This window comes from Camarhynchus parvulus, chromosome 1 (assembly GCF_901933205.1).
Source record: "Camarhynchus parvulus chromosome 1, STF_HiC, whole genome shotgun sequence".
NCBI classification, from domain to species: domain Eukaryota; kingdom Metazoa; phylum Chordata; class Aves; order Passeriformes; family Thraupidae; genus Camarhynchus; species Camarhynchus parvulus.
In genome coordinates, this window is record NC_044571.1 from 15,986,785 (window position 1) to 16,009,513 (window position 22,729).

General features: G+C 39.3%; 1 protein-coding gene across 2 annotated transcripts in view; it reads left to right on the top strand.

Annotated features, from left to right (window-relative positions):
• Positions 1–3,990: 3,990 nt before the first annotated feature.
• The window catches only part of ADGRG2 (adhesion G protein-coupled receptor G2), a 57,012-nt gene continuing 38,273 nt past the window's right edge, over positions 3,991–22,729 (top strand). For both annotated transcript variants that reach the window (XM_030946653.1, XM_030946663.1), the window contains exons 1-3: positions 3,991–4,034; positions 14,825–14,943; positions 21,512–22,129. In XM_030946653.1, coding sequence (XP_030802513.1) covers positions 14,826–14,943; positions 21,512–22,129 — 736 coding nt within the window. In that variant the 5' untranslated portion in view covers positions 3,991–4,034; position 14,825. The remainder of the gene's footprint in view (positions 4,035–14,824; positions 14,944–21,511; positions 22,130–22,729) is intronic.

Genomic DNA, 22,729 nt, shown 5'->3' on the forward strand with positions numbered 1-22,729 from the left:
ATGCAATAGGAACACTGAGTAGAATACAGTCTGACAGGACATGGCTGTTTGTGTGGAAGCAGGACAGGCTGCAACATGGAATTCAGCAGTGCCAAATAACATGGTGAACGTAAACATCACTTGCCATCAGTAATGATACAAATAGTGAAATGCATATTTTATTGGTGAGTTAGGCTTTTAGAAGTTAATCACAGAGACACAGTTGTTTTTATTATTACTGTTTTAAAACCCTTCCCGGACCTTCAGTAAGGGAGATATTAAATATTTCTTTTTTTATGAAGAAACTACTACAGTCAAGAGAAAATCTTGCCCTGGGTTTTGTACGCAGTATTTGACAACATGGGTAAAATCACAGCAGGATAGACTAAACCTCCTTATTTAATGATTACATATCTAAGAGATTTCTTTCATACATTGGCTCAGTTAACATTCAGCAAACACTATGCTCACGGTACCCACACCTATGTGCTACTTTCTGACAAAAGAATATTAGTAAGTAGTTATTCTATTGGAATGTTAGATGTATCTACTCCAAGGACTCTTTTGTAAGATATGGATTTATTGGTCAGGAACAAATTTTTATGAGAGACAGCTGTTCTTCACAAATCAAGCTCTCAACTTTGTGCCCAGTATGTGCAGTTTTAAGATTAGGTTTTAGATCCTCCTCCCTTTACACTTTTAAATCCTTTCAGCATCCCAGCTAGTTAATAGAATTTCCTTATCCTAGAATTGCTCATTCATTGAGTATGTCTTTGTAATGCTGAAAGCAGAAAATAGACCGAAGGACTCATAGATAGTTTTATTTAATCTCCAGTGCTACCATCAGTTAAAACAAAAACCCTAACATATTTTTTACCTAAAGAGCTGCAAGGTACATGAGTGATAACTAGTACATGATATTATAGAACAGGAGTGATTTTCAGGTAGGACTATATTTATACATGAAACAGATAAGTGTAACCATTTCAACTGCTTTTTGTACCTTTGATCAGTTTATGGAGTTCACAGAAATGTATCACATTGTAGAGAAGAAGACACAAAATCAAGAGCCATGGAAATGATATCTTTTGCTTTGTTTTTTAGATCCATTAGATTTGACATAAAATATATTATATTAAAGCCATTGCTTGAAATAGTCAGTCCCCTAAATTTATGCTCCCTGGGGTCGACCATATACACATCACAGGGCAAAGCAGCCTCCCAGTCCTGCGCACTAAAAAAAAGTGAAGTCCTCTCAAGCATCTTTGTGAAACAACAGCTTCAAACCTTCACAGCATAAATGAAAAGGGAAACAGACCTTATTTCTACCACTACCTCCACTCTCCTCTTTCTCTTGTCAGTTACATATGTTTTTTTCCTACCAAGACATGCATTATGTAATTAGAACAAATTACATTTGGATACGTAAATTCTAAACATTAAGTTAATACTGCAATATGTCAGAGTAATGTCTTATCTCCCTAGGAAACATGTAGACATACACAAACATAAAAAAGAAAGAGTTTAAAGTAGTAGCAGTAGTAGTAGTAGTGGTAGTAGTAGTAGTAGTAGTAGAAATAAATCCCAAACCATTTAGAAAAATTATTGTGAAATTATTTTTAAGTTTAATTTAATGGGAATTTAGTCACTGTCTTTGTTGGAGTTGTTTGTAGGTCTCTACATTCAGTCTTGTTGAAGACAGGTGAAAATAAAACACTTCAGTTGTTAAATCCTTGAAATCCAGTATTTTCCACTAGGTGAATGCATGGGCAAACTGGATATCAACACCACTTAATGGTATCTGTGCTCCCATTTTCTGGAGAGTCTTCCAGATCCAGAAAAAAAAAATTTAAGATGTTTTCATATGACCATTTTGTTTGGGGAGGGAAGATTAGACTCCTTCTCTTCAAGGAAGTATCATTTCCTTAAACCTGCATTTATCACCTGTTGTTCCTACTAAACCAGCATTCAGTATTGCACAAGCACAATAAAGGAGGCATTGAGCAATCTGAATTAACGTAACCTCTTTTTTTTTTTTTTGGTGTTTTCTCAAAAGCATGAAAAAACTAGTGGGATTGAAAAGTTCTTTGTTACTCAATTATCCATGCTTGTTTTTCAGACCTGCTTAAGTGTGAGTTTTCTTGGTAAGTGCATAAGAGTTTGCCTTTGGCTTCTATGCAAAACTGCCCAGATCCAGTGTAGTCCTAGAACTGTATAGATGGCATAGATGGCAGCTAAGCAGAGCAATACAAATACACTGGGTATTAAGTTCTTTACTTAGTTTTTAAGTCATTACAAATCAGTTAGGTTTAGTTTCTCTATGTGTTACTGGACACCACCCAGCTGTATGCAATACACAGTTTAAATAAACCAAGATATAAATTCAGTGTTTTCCTTTTGTAAATTGCACAGCAATTTCTCCTAGTAAATTAACTTGGTCTGAGTGGAGAGTAAGTATTTTGAAGTAAATCCCCTGCCTGTAATTACATTTCAGTGCTTGAAAATTCAGCAACTGGCTGATTTTTACCCAAAAATCATTCATCAGAGGTGTTGGATAGACAGAGACAGACTTCCCTTTATCTGTACACCAGTAACTATTCACACAACAAGCAACACAGAAAGCTTCTTAAACCTGCACTATCAATGGTTAAGGTGTCCAGGTGTAAGCTGGACTTCAGTTTCCAGCCCTTGTTGAATGTTTTAGCCTTTCTGAGAAGACATCACTAAGCCACACTGGTACAGAGCAATGTCTGTGGACGTGTCAAAAGAGCACTTATACAGAGTCACTAGATAAATAGACAAATTATATCCTCATGCTTTGCACCCTTGATACTAACTTTAGGACAATTTTTCTTCCTCATTGACCTCAGACATCCAGATCAGAAGTGGTTATAATTCTCACAGGTGATTTGAGCTAGGAAGAGAACAGAGTTTGTGGTCCTTAAGCCTTTGAGGAAGTGAAAGATGTTCCACTAAGCAAGGCCGAGAAAGACAAATGCCTCCTGGCTTTTTCCTATGTGAGGAACCGCGAAAGCACTGGCCTTGTGTCCAGCTAAATGCCAGCTCCAAAGGATCCAAAGGCACCACTGATCTAAACAAAATGAAACAAGCCTCTTATCTACTCCCATTTCTTCTTTGCAAGTATTTCCCTACAAAACCGTGCTCATCATGCGTGGATGTGCTTTCCTCAGCTATGCCCTGGAGCAAGGCTTTTTTCTCTTTTCAGCAGTGCCTAGGTACCAAACTCCCAGCCTACATGCAAGGAGCAGTTCCTAAGCACTTGATATGAGTCATTGAAAATCCTGCCTTTTCAGAATATGCTTCATTCCAAGCAATTGAAAAGTGGAAGAGGAGTGTCACAGCTTCAGCTTTCTGCCGTTATGGTAGTGAAGCTCATTTACACCATCCATAATCTGAACGGACTGAAGAAACGAATCTCATTGAAATGCAATGAAGGCTGCTAAATGTGCATAATCTATGGTAACAGTAGGGTTTAATGCAGTTAAGTCTGTTTGAAAGGTGAAGTAAACTTTCCAAGAGAGAATGCTGGTTTATCTCTGAGCACGTTGCCCACTGTGGAACAGTATATTTGCAGTGGAAGTTCCGGCCCCCGAGCTGGTTGTGCGCAGCCACCCAGTGTCCCCAAGCCTTGTCCCAGCGCAGCCGGCACTGCTCGCCGGGCCGGCCTCACGCCCCAGGCGCTGCCGCAGCGCCGGGACCGCGCCCACGCCCGCGGGGCCGCCGGGCGGGAGGGGCCGGGGCCGCCTCGCCCGCCTCGCTGAGGGGCGGCGGGGGCCGCTCCCGGGCGGCTCCGCCGGCCGCCGTCGCGCCGGCTTCCCTCGGCTTTTCGCAGCACCTCCCTCGCCTGCCTCCGCCCCCCGTCCAGTGGCTGTCCCAGCTGCCGGGGCCGCCGGCGCGCCTGCTGTGCCCAGTGCTGAGCGAGCGGCGCAGAGAGCGGCGCGGCGGGCGGGACGGGACGGGACAGCACAGCACAGCACGGACGGGACAGCACGGACGGGACAGCACGGACGGGACGGGCGGTCGCCCGGCGCCAGGTGAGCAGCTGCGGGCTTGCGGGAGCAGAGGCGGCCGGGGGCGGCGGGCTCCCGAGAGCGGGAGGGACGGGCAGCGCGGCGGCTGCGGGAATGGGAGTCGCCCTGAGCCAGGTGGAGGTAAGCGACTCCCTTGGGATGGGCTTTTCCGCCGACTCTTCCCGGAGGGACGAGCGAGGTTAGGGCGGGGAGGTCGGTGGTGGCGGAGGAGCGCAGGTCGGGGAGCTCCGACCTCGGCGGGCGAGCCCCGCAGCTCCCGCTTAGTCACGGATCCTGCCCTGGAGTGGCCCTGCGGGTCTGGCCCGGCCGGGGCAGCGCGGCCCGGGGGCTGAGGGGAGGTGCCGCGGGCGGGCCCGGCCCGTTGGGGCTCGTGCCGGGCCGGTGCGGGGCGAGGCCGCCGTGAGGGGCTGCGGGCAGCGCGGCCGGGCTTCGTCCTGAGCGCTGCTCACCAGGTACGGCTCTCCGTGCCGCTGGCGGAAAGCTCTCCTTCAGCTTTCCAGCATGAAGTGCTTAATCAGTCAAGGGCGAGAAACATTTAGTAACGTGTTGAAATTGGTCTCAAAAGGGACTGAGTTTTGTAGAGGAGCTGATGGGGTTTGGATGCGGTTTAGACGGAGAGACAGGGTAGTGTCCCGTTGGGAGAGCATTGCTAGACAGGGTCGGGATTTGCTCTCACACCCATTTTCTGTGGGAACGGGAGCAGAGAATATATTCAGCTTGAAAGTTTTCCCTGCTTCTTTTGCATACATTCTGCCGGCAAACCTGCATCGCTGAAAGTGGTATCTTCAGAGTCTCCTTTTGTGCGCAATAATTATTTCGAGCGGGGGCCGGGGGGATAGTTGTGTGGGGTTTTTTTTGTCATATTCACTGGCTAAGTGTACTGGAAGCATCCTTTCTTGAATTTATTTTTGCTTTGGAAATGTCATCATTACATCTTTCATCATTCATAGGTAGTGTTTGTAACAGTACTGTACTCTGTTGCTTTACTGTGTTATTTTCTTGAATGGATTTATGTGAAACAGGGAATAAATGTTTGTAAACTAGTTCAAGACGTGCTTCTCCAGCAAATTAAATGTGTGATTGCACAAGCCTAGGTTGGTTTTGACTTCCATGAAATCACAGAATTGGTAAGGTTGGATGGAACCACAGTGGGTCATCTGTGGCAACCTCACTGCTCAAATCAGTTTGAGTAATGCTGAAGGTGTGTTGGGATGGGCTTCAACATGAGCCAAAATAGAGTTTACAACCTCCAGATCTAAGAGATATCAATCCCAAATCAAATTAGTTGTGTCTTCAGTTCTGTCATTTGTACTGAAAATTAAATCTGGTGTTATGTGTGCCTACTCAGAGCACGTTCCTCCCTGTTGTTTGCACAGGCTAACAGACTACATCATCACCAGAAGAGAAGTGCACAAGCTGATATTCCTGTTCTTAAGCTTTTGACCTTAAGGGTATTCCCAAGTGGAAAGCAGACTTCTGTAACTGTTTCCATGGGGGAAACAAGCAAAATTTGTTCCTCTGCTAGGTGACCAGTAGTGTGTTTATTGAATTAAACGAAAGAACAAAAAAACCATGTCTTTGCTTAGGAGGATCTCCAAGTACTTGTCTTCACTGAGGAAGCACACATAAAATTTAGAGATGAAGACAAATCTCTGAAGTGGAATGTTGTGAAAGAAGATGCAGGGAAGAAATTGCACATAAACAAAATTTGCTCAGAATCAAATTGGGGCCACAAAATTTTCTAGTTACACTGTAAGATAACGCAAAATTTGCTCAGATACAAATTGGGGCTGCAAAGTTTTCTGCTTACACTGTAAGATAATATTATGTCATTTCTACTATGGTACCAAGTGAGCTAGTGTTATTGGTATGTTTATTACTTCAGTGTCTTAAGATAATTCTGTAGACCAAAAGGAGTTTGTTAGCAGGTTCTTTTTTCTTCAGTGCCTTCCAAATTTAATGTTAAACTTCTGTTTCTAATACATGAACAGAAATTGGCTCAGATTAGGGCCAGTTGGAGAGAGATGAAGGACTAGATTCCCATTCTCAAGTTAATTATTCCATTTACAGTTTTTGTGCTGTGCGTGCTCTTAGTCAGGTCTTCCACTAGTGACTGTAGAGTGCTGGCAGATTTAGGAAGTTTGGGAGTTCATGGGAGAATAACTCTCGTTAAATTTGAACAATTTTTAGTTCTTAATATGTAACATGATCACTGGCCTTGGCAAGTGCGGTTTAGCTTTAAAACTGACCACTACACTTGAGTTTTATGTTTTCAGTGGAATATTAGGTTATTTGAAGGCCAAAGTAAGGGTAGCTCATGCAAGTAATCTCATAGAATCTCATAGACCCAAATGTAAAAAATAGCATAAATAAGTCATGTTATTTGGCCTGAAATGTTAGCTTTATAATCAATGGTAAGTCTACTAGTGGTTTTGTGTATCTAGGTTCAGTTAAAAGCTTTGTTTTTTCCAGATGCAAGGATTTAGAGAATATTAATTTGTTGGTAGATGCTACTCAGCTTGTGAACTTAAATGGAGTTGATATTTTTGTTTGTTACACACATGTTCATGTTTATGAAGGTCTTACTCTTTCCAGTCATAAATTCCTGGTGGAGTTACAGTTGGGAAAGGTTCTATAATTGCTCTATGAAAAAGATATTCTTGTACAGCTGTATGGTAATTAATAGGACTCAATTACTTGGGAGTTTCGCATTCCTTTTTTGACAAAATACCTTTGAAATTTTTTGTTCAGGATGGACAAAGGGTCTTTTGTAGCTAACATTAAATCAAAGACAAAAAAAATCCATAGCAAACTCCTCTCTGCCTGAGTCACATGGATTTGTCTTCAGCTGTGAGCTGAATAGTTTTATGCCACAGGTATTCAACCTGTGAGTTCTATCTACATCAGATTCAGGACAGTTTAATGGCAGGTGTCATGCAGTGGAACTGATACAGGGTTTTAGAAGTTCAAGTTCCAGACTCAGCATTTTCAGTCTTTCTTTTATTGTTGAGTTCTGTGGCACAGAAATAGAAATACTGTTTGGCACAACAGCTACGTTTCACAACAGCTACTACAACCTAGTGCCTTAAAAAAATGTGATTTTGTTGCTCTGCTCTGGGTCCTCTTCTGCTGGCTGCTTCAATACAGTGTTCTTAACTGCTCATAGTAAAAGTACAGTTAGTAACATGAGGAGCTTATTTTTGTTTATTTTAAAAGAAAAGTTTAGAATGTCAGTTATACTAGATAGAAAAGAAATACTTTAAAAGTTCCTCAATCGACTTAATATAATTTTTCAATCTGTAGAATTTATAGAAAATTACTCAGAATTATCACAGTATTTCTGTTCAGTGAAATTTGCAGGAGTACTTCAAGTGATGTCTTAGTTACCAAAAAGAACAACTCCTCACAAATTAAGCACTATTTTCTCATTTCTGGTGTTCCTTAAAGGAATCATTGAGGAGTTATGGTCTAAGAGATCCATCAGAAGGTTTGCTGGAAGTTGTCATGTTTGACAAGATGTGACACTTCTAGAAATGGTAGAATTAGAAAGACAAAGAGTAATGTGATTATGATAACTGTGGAAATAACATAACAAAACAAATAAATAAATAACATAACATAACAAAACTTATCTTTTACTGATACTTTTAGTGGTCAAAACCTTCTCTTAGTAAGTCCCTTTCTTTAGAGAAAAAAGGACTGTGCCTCTCTGCCAGGATTGATTAGACATGTAGGCATGCCTGATTGTGAATGCTGCTAAATTCCCTGTTTAAGTTCTAAGTTCCCAAGCAGACTTTGAATACCTTTGTTTCTTTTGCACCAAACTAATTATGGACAGAAGCTGACTGAATGGGCTTCTGATGAGCTTCATGTTTTGAAGTGACTTTGTTCCTCCATTATTTATTCATAGCATAGTCCATGTGTTCATATAAGTTGGATTAAAAATGCTTTCCTTTTTCACTCTCATCTATGTTTTGGCAAGTCAGCAATGTGGTGATTGTGGTTTATTTCTGAGAAGGCAAATAACTCTGTTATAGAGGTGATGATGGTGAAAAAAAACATTTGGAGTGTAGTTGTACAAAGTAATTTTTTGAGCTGATACATTTGTGGGGGTGCACACAGGAATGGTTCATATTTAAAGAAACTTTTCTGGAGCTGCTTTCAAGTCATCTACTCACCTCTGTGATGACTTTCAAGTGTTTATGTATGTTTGCTATTGACTAATTTGTTTCAGTTGTAGTAGTCTAACATGGGCAATGGTACCATCTCCTGTTCCTCTGCAGACACTTACGCTGAGCCCTGAGGAGGAGAAGTGTTAAAGGAGGCCAGAATGCTGTTCAGGCATAACCCTGTTTCCTAGAATGTCTTATTAGAGGTTCCCTAAATATTTACCCCATGTGGAGACTGAAGTGCCAACATGACTGTATTTCTTCAGGCTGTGTAGGGTAGTGGTGCCATATTCTATATCAGAGTTTTAGTGGGACTTTGGAAGATGCTTGCCTCAGTGCAGCCATCCTTCCAAACTGATGAGTTCTATCTCTGTGGTACAAACTGTTGGTTTTGGTCATTGGGCTGTTGACTGAAAGAGTCTGAGAGACTGCTATAAACCACCCCCACCCCCCTCTTTCAAAAAAAAACCTCCACCAAATACTGTGCTTCTTAGCTAGCAGAGAAATTTTAATTTCCAAGTGCAAGATCCAAGAGACCTGTTAAGTCCATGAAGTGAAGCTTAGGATGAAATCACAGTATAATTTCTTTTTTAGGGTGTTGCTATTCAAGCCAAGAGAGCTTGGAAAGGAGAGCAGGGAAGAAAAGTGTAAACTGAGCAGAAACAACCATTTACTTTTTATTTTCCTTCACTTACAGTAAGCTGTAGGAAAATTGAAAGCATGACATGAGCTGGACAGTCTTCTTTTTGGCATGCCTGGTGCTCCCCTGACTCCCCACAGCCTGCTTACATTGTTCACTGATACAAATATTTGAGGTTTAGAAAAGTCTTTGTCCTTCTCTCTTTCTCTCTGCCTCAAACCAAGTCCTGTAGCTGAATACAAATGTTTTTGAAAACTTTTTGTGTACTTTTTTGTGCTTATATCTCTGTATACCCTTTCTCATGCTTTTATATGGCTCAAGGTGCATGCATAGTGTTCTTTTAATCTTTTCTGACGTGCTTGTTGTTTCCCCCCTCCATTAAACCTATATATTCCATACCCCAAAGTATTAGGGAAAATGTAAACAACCTGTCTGAAGTTGAAATCATCAGACTTGGGGCAAACATAACTACTTTTATTACATCTCTGTTTGTTGTGCTTCGCCAGTACTTTGTAAACTCTTTTAAGAGGAAACCTGCTTAGGCATTGCCAGTGAAGGGCTTTTTAGTTTGCTCTAGAATTAATAGAGGGTATGAGTAAAGCTGTGCTCTTGAGGGAATACACCATGCAGACAAGGGTTTCCTGGACAGTGTAAAACTTTTATAAGAGTTAGAGAAAGGTCTCTTGCTCATCTCCCTGGTGACAATTGGATATGAAGAGGTGAAACATTTCCAGTCTGGGTAAGAGGGAACAAAACCTGTTTGTAATTTGCCCCTGTCCTATTTTTGCACTATATAGAGCACAAGTTGCTGTATAAGAGAATTAAGTACCAAAAGTGCAGGTTTCTTTGGCCCTGAGGTCCGTAATGGAGAGCCATGCAATAGCGTCTTCAACTCCTGAATCCGCTTACACAGGCCTAAGTGATTAAGTTTGCACTTTTACATGAATCTAAGGGGAGATCTGTGAGTTGATCTGAAGGCAGACCTTGGCTTGCACAGCTGGGCATTTATAAAATAAAATATATTAAAAAGTTACTCTAATGCCAGTATCCTGCAACAGTTGAAAGGCTAAACAAAGGAATGGATTTCTCAGAGAATCCATCCTCCAGTTCTCTGAAGAACTCAATCAACCAACTATGAGTTTTTCAGATGACTGATGTCTGTGCTTAAGTGTCTTGTTGCTCTCTGTAAGCCAACTTATTAAAAATAAAATATTTACTATCTTTGAAAACAGTAATGATTTATGTCAGGAGGAAGGTCCTTGAACTTGAACATATTACCACTACAGTCTTAGAAAAAGCTGGTGTTTTATATAAAGTGACTAAATTAATATGGTGACTATATAGAATACAGTTTTTACAGACATGATTAAGAAATCATGAATTAATTATTGAAATTAATGAAAACTAAATTATTATCAGACAGTAATAATCCTATTACTGTCTTCTAGAAAAACACATAAAAAACCCCCATGGAACAACATTTTGAACTCAACGGTGCTACTTCTGCTATTAAGTCAGTAAATTCTGTGTAAGCCAAGATTTACTGTGACACAATAGTTTCCAACATAAGCGTCCTCCCTATTACATCTAAGTTGCTTCAGCCAAAATTTAAAAATAACATGAAAACTTCACTGCATTTTGGTTCCAGTCTGGAAAATATAAGGAGTTGATGGAAGAAGTCTACAGTCTTACATTCTGAAAGACATCAAGAAGTTTTCATACCTGGGCAGTTTGATGTGTTTCTCTTTCTTGTTTTAGCCTTGAATAAAACAGAATATCACAGAAGAGTGGCCAGAAGCTTATCATTCATTATTATCCTCCTCCTAAGCTGTAGCTTCTATAAATTTGGGAAATATTTTTATTGAAATCTACAATCTTAGTAGGGGATGAAAACAGAAGATTGAATGAGACCCAAAGACCATGGATGAAATAAGTGTGGCTTAAAAAAAGCAGTTTGAGGTGTAGCAGTAGACAGCATGCTTGGAAGCAAATGAATTATTGTTTTGGGCCATGATTTCCAACATAAGTTTCTGTAACCAGCTGTTTATGCGTTGGCAGTGAGAACCTGCTCTGGCTAAACCTTAGCATAAAAGAACTAATAGTTTATTAAATGTTAAAGATTGCCAGAAAATATGTATTTTCAACAGGAATTGTGAAATTTGGATGTGAAATGTTTCCAAAAATGATGTAACAAAATATGTTACAGAACACAACTGCTGTATTTATGTTTTGCACTTTCTTTGGCTTTAATCCTATGAAAATATATCTGCTGCACTGCAAGGCGAGCAGTTGTTGAAGGTAAGTGCTAAATGTCTTGATATGTCACCTATGGGTGCACACTTGGAAAGTAGTAAAGTGAAATAGGGCATGAGCTAATTATTATTAATGATAGGGATTCAAACTCCTTTTTTATACCATCTTCTTGTCTTTGTTTCCACTAACCTCTGTAATTTGCAAAGAGCGTGATATTAATGCAGAACTGCAACATGTATCACACAACAGACAAACAAAAAAAATTCAAATGTTTCAAAATATGTTTGTTCATTTGTTTTAAGAAAAGCGCTCTCAATTATAGTTTGACTTTCAAATTAATAAGATGGTGTGAAGTGTTGTAAGACCTGGGTGCAAGGTTGTCATTGGTCAAAATAAGACACTCTTCATGGAGAGCAAACAGCACATAACAGATTTATGCCTGAGCCTTTAATTTCTGTTTTCTGAATTTTCATTTTTTCTGCTGACCATAAAGAAATGTTTTATATTGTCATCTATTTCAAACACTTAGCTCTTTGCAAATAAAAACCACTTAGTTGTAACTGAGAAAGGGAAGCCAGCTGGTTATATCTTTACCTGAAGTCTGTGCACAGAATTCTTTCCCACACTTGGGTGGCTCAGTAACTCTTGTACTTAATTAGATTTGCTTGATATACATGTGAAAATTTTTCATCCTGCTGCAAAAACTATGCATAATTATGCTGGGCTCCCTGAGTCACATTGTATTCATCTATTATGAAGAAGAATACAAATGTTCATTTGAACACATGAGCAAATTAATAACAAATAAAAAGAATCCCTTATGCCTAATTCTGTAATGTTCACAACTATAAATCTGCAATTACATTACTGTTCAGGATCATTAAGAATGAAGATTTAGGATTCTGATACAGAAAAGGGCTTAAATAATTTTGAGAACACAATGACCGAATGTTTTGGAATGTGTTATATGATCTTTATTTGAATAGATATGGTGAAATTGTATTTTATATCCTGCTTTTTTAATTAAAAAAGATAGCAACATATTTTTTTTTGTAGTGTCTAAACAACTTTGTTGCAAAAAACAAAGGAACACAAACACTACTTTCCCAATGCTTTTAATTGTATATTTTATCTGAACATTGGAACAAGTCTTGAACTAGTGTAGCTGTTCAAAGTCTTGCAAAAAGTCAGTTGAGCTGACCATGTTAGTATTTCACTTTATAGTCCTGTTATCTGGGTTTTATTGCTTTGCCTGGGATCATTAATTTTCCTTCATAGCTTTGAATAGTTTTGGATCTCTTGATGTGACTGTGTCCAGTCAGCAAGAAGCTCTGACTCTGTCCCTACTTGTCTTTGCCAGGCCCATCTCTTGGAGTGAGTACAATGTCAAAAAACTCCAGATGAGACAAAAACCTAAATGTACAGAAAGTATTTATTACAGCCTTTTGTTTAAACACTGGACAAATATTAGCAAAGCTCCCTCTGAAATGCCAGAGTTAGAGGAAGGTCCATTCAAACTCCTCAGGGCTACAGAGTGCTCATGCAGGGCTGGAGTCAGTACCAGGAATTACTTGGCTCCTGTACTCAAATTTAGGCTTTTGTAATGCAGTTTTTTATTTCTGGGGGTGGGACACTCACATCATTGTCTAATGAGCTCTGCCAAACAAAACAAAGGCATGCTTGGTGGTTCGGGAGTAAACCTCTGTCCTAGTCAGCTCATTTCATGTGCATCTGTTTGCAGGATTGAGGCTTAAGGAGAAAACAAAAAGCAGGGAATGTAGGAGTGTTCTCTATCAGTATCATATGTGGCACAAAGCAAGCAGCTTGCCTCATTGCTTACCAGCATCAATGGCTACATTTGTGGGTGCCACTGAGTATTTTTGGGCTTTATCCCATTCACATTTCAACTCTTGGTGTCCAGGTAGTAGAGAAAAGGGGTGCTGGAAGTTGTGTTTGTTTTGTTGTCTAAATACGTCACTATGGATGGGTGGTTTAGTGTACAAAAGATTTCCCCATAAAATGTAAGAACAGATATGCAGCTTGGTTTTGCGTGAAAGTGACCTAATTTGCGACTAGACTGTAAAATGTAAGTAAGCAAAGAGAGGAAACAGTTTTTGGATGAGCATCTCATTTAACCCTAGGAAATTACGTTGTAAATGCATAGACCTTGAAGTTGTCAGATATATTTAAGCACAACAATTTTCATTATCAGGTTCTTAGGATAATTAATTTAATTCTGCTACTCAGGTTGCTGATGGAACAACTTTATTAATACACGATTTTTAGGCATTCAGAGAAGCAAGCTGAGGACATGTTTCCTGGGGATCTTTAGAAAGCTAGCCCACCATTGACATTTCTGGCCTTTTTAACTTCTTTTTGTTTGGTTTCGATCTGTTCCTGCATAGAAATGTGTATTTTAGGTATGACCATTGTTTTAGCATATGATTTATTTTGTCAGCTTTTTTTTATTTCTTAGAAGTATTGCATGTTGCAATTCTTGAAAACACTGGCAACAGTGTTGCAGTGCTCTTTCTTTTTAAAAAGCCTTTGCTTTAGGTTTCTATGTTAAATCGTTATATGTTTATAATTTATTTGCATGTATGTTTAATCAATTTTTTAAGTTTCAATTACCTAGCTACTTCACTGTTTCTTAGTTTATTCCTGTGGCACTTCTCTGGCAGAGTTCGGCCCATAGTAACCATTGTAAACTAATAAATATTTACATTTGTGTGAATCTTGCAAAAACATTACATTTTAGCCCCAACCTTAAAAAAAAATTTAAAACTTCTGAAAGAGTTCACCATTTAGCAATGCCTGAAAAGAAGGGAAGCTACTGCAACCTGACACAGCGTGAGCAGAAGTTCAGTGCAGTTTGTGAGCAGTGTGAGTGCTAACCAATGCACTTGCACATGCACCCAACTTGTGATGGCCAAGTTAAACTTCTGGTGTCGGGCAGAATGCTCTGATCCACCCTAAAGCTGATACATGGAAGATATTCAGTATGTAAAGTTTACTGCTTTGCATGTTTCAATAATCAGCTACAGAATCACTTACCACTATGTATCTAAACTTTTTTGTATAAGAAAAAGCACCTGAAAATTTCTTTCAGCATGCCAAATATTCAGATGCACCTTTTTTAAAAAAGATCTTAAAAAAATTATTTCATAGAATGACATCTCTTATAATAGAAAGGTGGACAAGCCAGGTTTTCACGATACTGTTCATGAACTTGCTGCCCACTGTGATTTGTGGCTGTTAAGGTGTCACATGAGAGAATGTGTGGGTAGAGGACTGAAGAGATGCTTTCTTACATACTTACTGAGATTATTAAAGCTTTTGGACAACCTTTCTATGATTGTTCTGTTAGCTTTTTTTCGTTTTTATGTTCTGTGCCAATCTTTTGGAGGGGTTTGTTCATTTGTTTTTCAAATGCTGAAAGTCTTATTTGCGCAAGGAGACATGGCCATGCTCTGATGTGTTTGTAGTCTTTGGAGAATTAGAGCTTGGATGGGTTTTCTTTGGTTTTGTTTTTTTTTTTTTCTTTCAGCAAACATCTCTTCCTCTCTTAGTGTCTTGGCAATATACAGAGTATCTGGGCATTTCTGTGCAATATATACCCAATAGTATAACAGGGTTGAGAAGATTTATGCTCATGTTGGAAACATATTTTGTCATAATGTCCTACATGTTTTCTAGTCACTGTGGTTTATTTATTTATCTGTTTTGTCTAGAATGGTTGCCTGGGGAAAACAGCACTGCTGTGTTGGCAGAATACAGGATATTTTCTTGAGATTCAAGATTGTTCAAGCAGTCCTTTTACTTCAGTTGTTCTTGGCTACAGCAAGCAAAGGTAAGAGAATTTTTTCCTGATTGGTCTAGTGTTGGTATTCCAAATAAATACCATTAGACTTGATGAATAGGACTTTTGAATATATTCAACCAGGCAAGTTTTTGCCTCTTGAAAACAAGAGGAAAAACTGTCACTAACAAGAAATGAAACACTTGGTGCTTAGCATTTTGGATGCTTTGTATGTTTTCATAAAATATCATTGGTAGTAACTTCTTCTAGGCTGTGGATGAGGAGAGAACCAAAACACAATTTGTAATAACAAGACAAATTATTTTATTACTGGCGTTTTTTTGAGCTGGAAGTTTTACTATTTTCAGAACATGTTGTTAAATCTTTTACACTGCTCTTACAAAACCACCACAAGATCCTTTGAGCTTTGCTGTATTTAGGGCATGTGTGAGTGTAGAACATCTGCATTGATCTTGGTTGTGGTTCTGAATATGGCCAAGGAAAAGGTAGTAAGGCCCAAAACATGTAACAGAAATGAAGTATTTGAACGTGGCAGTTTATGCTCTTTATGTAACAGTAAATGAAAAATAAATTCATAAGGTTCTTGTGGAAAACTGACATGGTGATGCTTTTGCGTAAGGCTAAGTAGAATAAAGTGAGGTAAAATACTTTGTGTTTTTTCATGGCTGAAAAATTTCAGTTTTTTCTGTAAACTGATGTTTAGGTCTGTTACTGCTCTGGACCTCAGCTGATAAAGATAACAGTGTTTGTCATTCATACAGGTTCCTTATGTCAATAGTGTGTAGTGCATTTATCATGTTAATAATGTGCTTAGTGTATTAAAAAAATCTGAATGTTTTTTGCTGTGTGCTTAATGGCTAGTTTCATAACCTTCTTTCTGTGTCATGGCATGTTATTTTACTCTAGGTCAGAACTTGCAGTTCTGATTTACTGCCTGATTTTTTCAATTTAAGTATGTCTGCTTAATGATGTTGTACAACCAATGAGGTTTTATGGGTTACAGACTAGACTCATTTTGACTCCAATTCTCCAGATACAGTAACTTCTACAAAATGTTTCTATTGAGACAGAATCTCAGATTCAGGTGATAAACATACTGCTAAGATGGAGAGGTGTTAACCTCTTGTACTTTAAATAGTAAAAAGGACAGAGCTGCTCAGCAGATGGACAGATGTCATAGAAGAATTTTTCCAGACAAATTTAACTGTATCTAAAGTTCTGAGGAAGCGAGCAAAGAGGGATTTCATTTTTCACCTTTGTATCACTTAAAACTGTCATTAATCATCAAAGAAAGCTAAACTGACACGAGAGTGTGTTTATGTTTTCCCCCTATTTTATTGGGGTGTTTTGGTTTTAGGCTGTCAGCAGTTAGTAGTGTCAGCAGCATCTCTACTCAGTTCTCTCCTCAGCTGAGGTGTCAAAGTATGTTTCTGTTCTCCAAAAAATATGAAGAGGGAAGAACTTCCTGTGTTCTTTATTGATGCTCAGGACGCTGGATAAGGTGATGTTGTTTATCTCCAGCTAAACAAATAGAACTGTGAATGAAAAGGAGGGATGAAATTGATTTTGGGGAAACAGTACTTAGCTTCAGATTTTTAAAATATTCAACAGAATCAGGTGACCCACATGTAGAAAGTTTAGAGTTTTAGGCTTTTTATAAAAAACAGTTATGAGCTCCAGATGGAATACGTGAGTATACAAGAGTCTTTTGACGTCATTTTAATGGACTGTAGTGAGCCACATGTGTCACAGGTGGCAAACCCTTGCAAGGAAGTTAATAACTACTGTTAATAGTTAAAAGCCAGATTGTGCAGACATATAAACTTGTGACTATTTTTATTCAAGAGAATGCCTGACTGTATTAATGCTCAGCTGTATACTGGTCCAGAGGTTATTAGTAAGAGAAGGAAAATAACACCAGTGCTCATGTACAGAGAGAATCTGCTCCTGTAGGCCTAATTCTTAATACCTAATGGCTATCTCTTAAAAGATAACAATTATCACTGTCTAAAAATGTTTAGAAAAAAGAAAGAGATGCATTTTGGGTTTATGTTGTCATTCTCAGAAAATTAATTTTAAACATTTAGAAGTATGTGCATACGTTTCAGGATTTCTTTTAGGGCTTAAGAGAACATGCTTATTAAATACATGCTTTTAGCTTAAGTGAGGGCAAACTCCCCAGGTTTTGCATCTCTTAGAGATAAGTATAGTAAGAAGAAAAAAATTTCATTCCTGAAAAGGCTTATGTGCCCAAATACAGCAAAAGACATTGAACAGTCAGCCCATGATTACTACTGAATGGAGTTTCCTTCACTCCAAATTGTGGTTGGTTTTTTGTTTTGGGTTTTTTTTTTTAATTATTATTGTTATTTATATTTTCCTTACTCTGGATTTTTCTTACTCTGGAACTGTTTGAAGCATTCTTCCCTCTATGCTCCCTTGTCTGTGCTGTGAAGGTGTGTTCATGGCTACTTTTCTGAATTTGTTGCATTGTCTGCATGCAAGGAGACTCCAGGAATGCCTCTATTAGAGCACAGGCAGTTCCAGCTCCTCGGTTCCATGGTCAAGGGTGGGCCACAGCCACCATTGCTAGAGAAAGTCAGTGATGATTAACAGATCTTCTAAAGGCTTTACTGTAATGTCATCTCTTGCTTACAATGCATCCACCCACATGTCAAGGAGACATTCAAGATAATACTGATAATACTGATAATTAATTTCTAACATAATGCTGTACTGCACTCACTTGGAACAACAAAGTGGATTTTCTGACTATGATTACAAATTCCTTTCTGCTTTTTCAGCATTCTTTCGGTAGATAAAGCATAATAAAATTTCCAGCCTTGCAACAGTTCAGATAGTATTGGTATCCATTCTCTTAATTTTGGCATTTCTTTTTGGCACTTTTTTTTATGACTGTTTAGAGCAAAGTGGGCCATCTTTCCAGTTTCCAGAAGGGTAGACCTTTCTATGTAAACACTTTTCTTAGTCTAAATTAATTCTTCAGGCTTTGCATATTGATCAACAGCAGTCTTTTTGGATTATATAAATCAGACCAGAAGAATCATCAGCAGATTTATGTCATTTTGCATAATTTCTCTTGGCTGTCTTAGAACTGTTTTTCATCTACAAGTTTGTGTCCACTCTGGCTCCGTTGACAGCTTTGAAGTCCCAATTCCCCTAAAGAATGTAATAGAAATTAGCAGCCCTTTAATCCACTATTGGCATATCAACACTGCTTTAGTGCTTAACATGAAGTCAAGCCTCTCTCAGAATTCATTCACTTCCCAAGCCAAGTCTGCTGATGATACTTCAAATTTTGATTAGTATTTTTGCTCAAAAATGGAATTCCAGTCTGTCAATTTGGATAGTTAACAGTAATTTCAAGTTTTGAAGCTGTGTCAGGAAACTTCCCTTACCAGTCAATTTCTACTTAATAATGAAAGACTTGAGCAATTTTTTTTATTTGGAAAGACTGTGTCACCAGTATTGGCATGTAACTAGCTGGCTATTTCCTTTATAAAATTGGTTTCCTTATGACCTGTCCATGCTGTCAGATGGACATCCATTTTAATTTTACTTAAAAAGGTAGGTATATTTGAGCCCCCATTTTGAAAAATTTCATATTCTGTGACACTTTCCCCTCCCATCCAGTCTTCCTCATGCAGCTTTTAAGTAATTTTAAAAATTAGTTTTCCATACTGAAGTATTCTTCGCTGGGTATCGCAGATTTTGCTTTCAGACTCTGACAAGTGGCCAAACTGAATGAGTGAATTCATGCTGCAGGGTTAGGCAGGGGAGGCTTGCTGTTGGGTCAAGTATGTCTTTCTTCTCCTTTGCCATTTAGAACCAAGTATTAACTCACCATTCAGAATCCACTGTCTGCTAGTTAGGAATTTCACGTAATTTTAGCCTGTACCCAGAGAGTTTTTGTTTGGTCTATGGCCTTGCATGGCACTTCTGTCATGTATTTTGAACTTCAGGAACGATTCCAGGTTGTGAAAATGGCTGCAAGCTTCTGCTAGCTAGCATCACAGAGAGACTCTCAGATCTATAGGATGCAACAAGAATAGGTATCAACGGCTTTCCATGAAACTGAATTGATATATTTTCTGTTTCAAATGTTTCTGGTGGCTTGTACCTATCAAGTTGCACTTGGAAGTTAGGAACTTTCTCCTTGTTTTTCCTTGTTGCTATTGAAAAATAAATTTGAAAGCCTGGAGGTCAAGAGACAGAAAAGTTGTCAGAACTGGTCTAATGAAAGCTGGCGCTCTGGTGCAATGAGAACATTACAGAAGAACTGGCTGTGATCTTGACAGCTAACTAGGACTATGAACATAACCTACCCTGGAAAAAAACCCCCTGATCCAAGTTGCCTGGAAGTTTTTCTTCTTACAGAGGAGCTAATGGAAAATGGTTTTTCCTATGTTGAACGATATTTTTCTGATTTTTAACCCTGACCAATCATGATTAATCCCATACATCCTCTGGAGCGTTCATAAAAGCTCTGCATATATTGATAAATAATTACCTCCTTAAAGGCGTCAGTAGTGTGTTCTCTTGCACTGGCTGAACATCTGACAGGCTGTTTCATTTTTCTGTTGTTCCATTTCATGTTCCAATGGAACTTTTTCTTATTTTATTACTGCTAAAGCAAGCAACCATGATAATGATTATGCAATTTAAGTATTATTTCCACAAAATGCACATTTCCACAAAATAAGAGTCATCTCCAAAGAGTTCACATCTACAACCACAAAAGTCTGTCCTTTCCTGTACTGGGACAATGGAAGAAATGAGGCACCTACAAGAACTGAACAGTTACAATCAAGTTCCAGTGTTTGGGGTATTGTCTGGAACTACTTGTTTTATAGGGAAGGTGCCCACTGGACCTGTTATTTATGAACAAAGAGGGTTGATGGATGATGTGATGGTTGGAGGCCTCAGCAATTACAAAATTATTAGCTTTTGATTTTTGTAGACTTAAGGAGGGGACTCAGCAGAACTGCCACCTTGGACTTCTGTAAGGGAGACTTTGGCATGTTTAGGGGATTGGTTGACAGAGTCCTTTGGGAAGCAGCCCTGAAGGGCAAAGGAGTCCAGAAAGGCTGGACTTCTACTTCAAGCAAGAATTCTCCAAGGGGCAGAAGCAGCTCATCCACTGCTGAAAGATGAGCCAGTGGGGAAGATGATCAGCCTAGTTGAACAGAGAGCTTTGGCTGGAACTCAGGAAAGAAGAGTTTATGATCTTTGGAAGAAGGGGCAGGAAACTCAGGAGGACTACAAGGATGCCTTAAGGTTAGGCAGGGAGAAAATCAGAAGGGCCAAAACACAAGTAAAATTGAATCTGGCTACTGCCATACAAACAGAAAATATTTGTATAAATACTTTAACAAGAAAAGGGCGAAAAAGAATCTCTAGCCTTTATTGGGTTAAAGGGGAAATGTGGTGACAAAGGGTGAGGAAAAGGCTGGTGTACTTCATGCTTACTTTGCCTTAGTCTCAGCGTACCCAGCCCCTTGAGCTGGAAGACAGGGATGAGGAGCAGAATAAAGCCTCAGTTGTGTGAGGTTAGACACAGCGAAGTACCTGGTCCTGTGTTTGGGTCACAGCAACCCCATGCAGCACTACAGGCTTGGGGAAGAGTGGCTGGAAAACTGCATTACAGAAAAGGATCTGGAGGTGTTGATCGACAGCTGCTGAACATGAGCCAGTGTGTGCCCAGGTGGCCAAGAAGGCCAATGGCACTTGGCCTGTGTCAGCAATAGTGTGGCCAGCAGGACCAGGGCAGTGACTGTCCCCCTGTACTTGGCACTGGTGAGGCCACATCCCACATCCTGTGATCAGTTTTGGGCCCCTCATTTCAAGAAAGACATTGAGGTGCTGGAGCATGTCCAGAGAAGGGCAATGGAGCTGGTGAAGAGTCTGGAGTACAAATCCTGTGAGGAGCAACTGAGGGACCTGGAATTGTTTAGCGTGGAGAAAAGAAGGCTCTTGGGAGACTCTTATTGCTCCCTACCTTAAGGGAGGTTATAGCCAAATGGGGGTCTATCTCTTCTCTGAAGTAACCAGCAGTAGGATGAGGAAATTGCCTCAAGTTGCACCAGGGAAGGTTTAGAATGGATACTAGGAAACATTTTTTCATGGAAAGGGTTGCTAAGCTTGGAACCATGGTGCAGAGGGAAGGTCTTGAGTCACCATCCCTGGAGGTGCTTAAAAGATGTGTAGAAGTGGCACTTGGGGACATGGTTTAGTGATAGACTTGGCAGTGCTGGGTTGACAGTTGGACTCGATGATCTTGGAGGTCTTTTCCAGCCTAAATGATTCTGTGATTCTACACAGTCATCCTTGTTCTTGTGTGTAAGTTTTACTTCAGAGTTTTCATGGGCAGCTAGGATTTATTGACTGCCTCCAAATTTGTCACTTCCCTACCAAAAAAATAAATCTAAAGGACTGGGTTACAAGATCATTTCTTAATGTGTTGTTTTGAAATTCCTAGGAAAGTACCTAGAAACAGTGCTATATGGAAGATGAACTTTTATATAAAGGATCTTTTTTAAGACCTAAAGATTTTACAAATCGCCTTTTCTTTATTTAGATCAGGAGGATTTCCTAGGGCGATACAAAGCCGTCTTTAAGACTGCATGTGAAGATCCTTGGCGTATGTCACCAAGAATTTCTCTGCGTTCCTTGAGAGAATTCCTTGTCTGTGTGCACCTCAAGCTGTATTCCTCAAACAATTCATGGACAGCATATGTATACACTGAAAAAACTCTTCACACCAATCTCTCTGCAAATAAGTTTGATCTTGGACTTACAGGAGATCGTGGTAAATTGAAGATATGGTTGTTTGGAAAACAAATAAGCACATCAATAAGACTTCGTAAAAACACTTGGAACCAAATATGTATCCAGTGGAAAAGTGACAATGAGGAGGTGAAGGTATTCATAAATGGATCAGAAAAATTACACAAGAAACTAAATGGGAAATTTTCCTTGCCTGCAAAAGGCGAGTTCTTACTTGGCTGTTCAAAGCTGCAAGGTACAGCTACAGCACCTCTCCAGGGTATGACTGGGGAGCTGTACCTGTTCAGAATGTGGGACAAGGCAAATATAACACAATCTAAGGACTGCCAGGATAGTGGTGTTATACGCTGGAGAAAGGAGGATTGGATCTATAACACGACAGTAGAAGAGGATAACTCTTTGCAATGTGGTAAGTACCCCTGCACTGCTTTTGAAATAGTAATTCAGTCAAAAGTTGATCTAAGTGTGTTGAGCATTTCTCTTCCAGATTTTACAAAGTCTCAGTCTATTAATAATTTCTAAAATCAAAGTCAAATTCTTGATGAGATCATGTGAGGACCTGCTGCTTTCACTAGTTTTTATCCAAACGAAAAAGTATAGCATCAGTCCTTTAAAGCCTTTCAACTTGCTTCAACTTTTCTATCTATCAACCATTTGTGTCATATGAGAGCATGATGCATGCAACTAAAACTCCTTGGAGTACTGGGGCATGTATCGATTTAATCTTAAAATAATTAATTTACACATTTTCTGTTCAGGGAATAAATACAGAGGAAAGCATTGCTGGTTCTTATTCTGCACATTTGCTGGGACAAAACTTCAATGAGGGCAACTTTTCAGTGCTTCAACTGGCACATTATACCATCTTCAGCTGGTAGGGTCTACATCTGCAAAAAATTACAGGAGGATCCAATTTCTTTATCAGTATCAGTAATGTCTCCTTTATTAAAATGACCAAATGGTTTCTCACACATTTCTCAAATTTTCCTTCTTCCCTGAAAAAGAACCA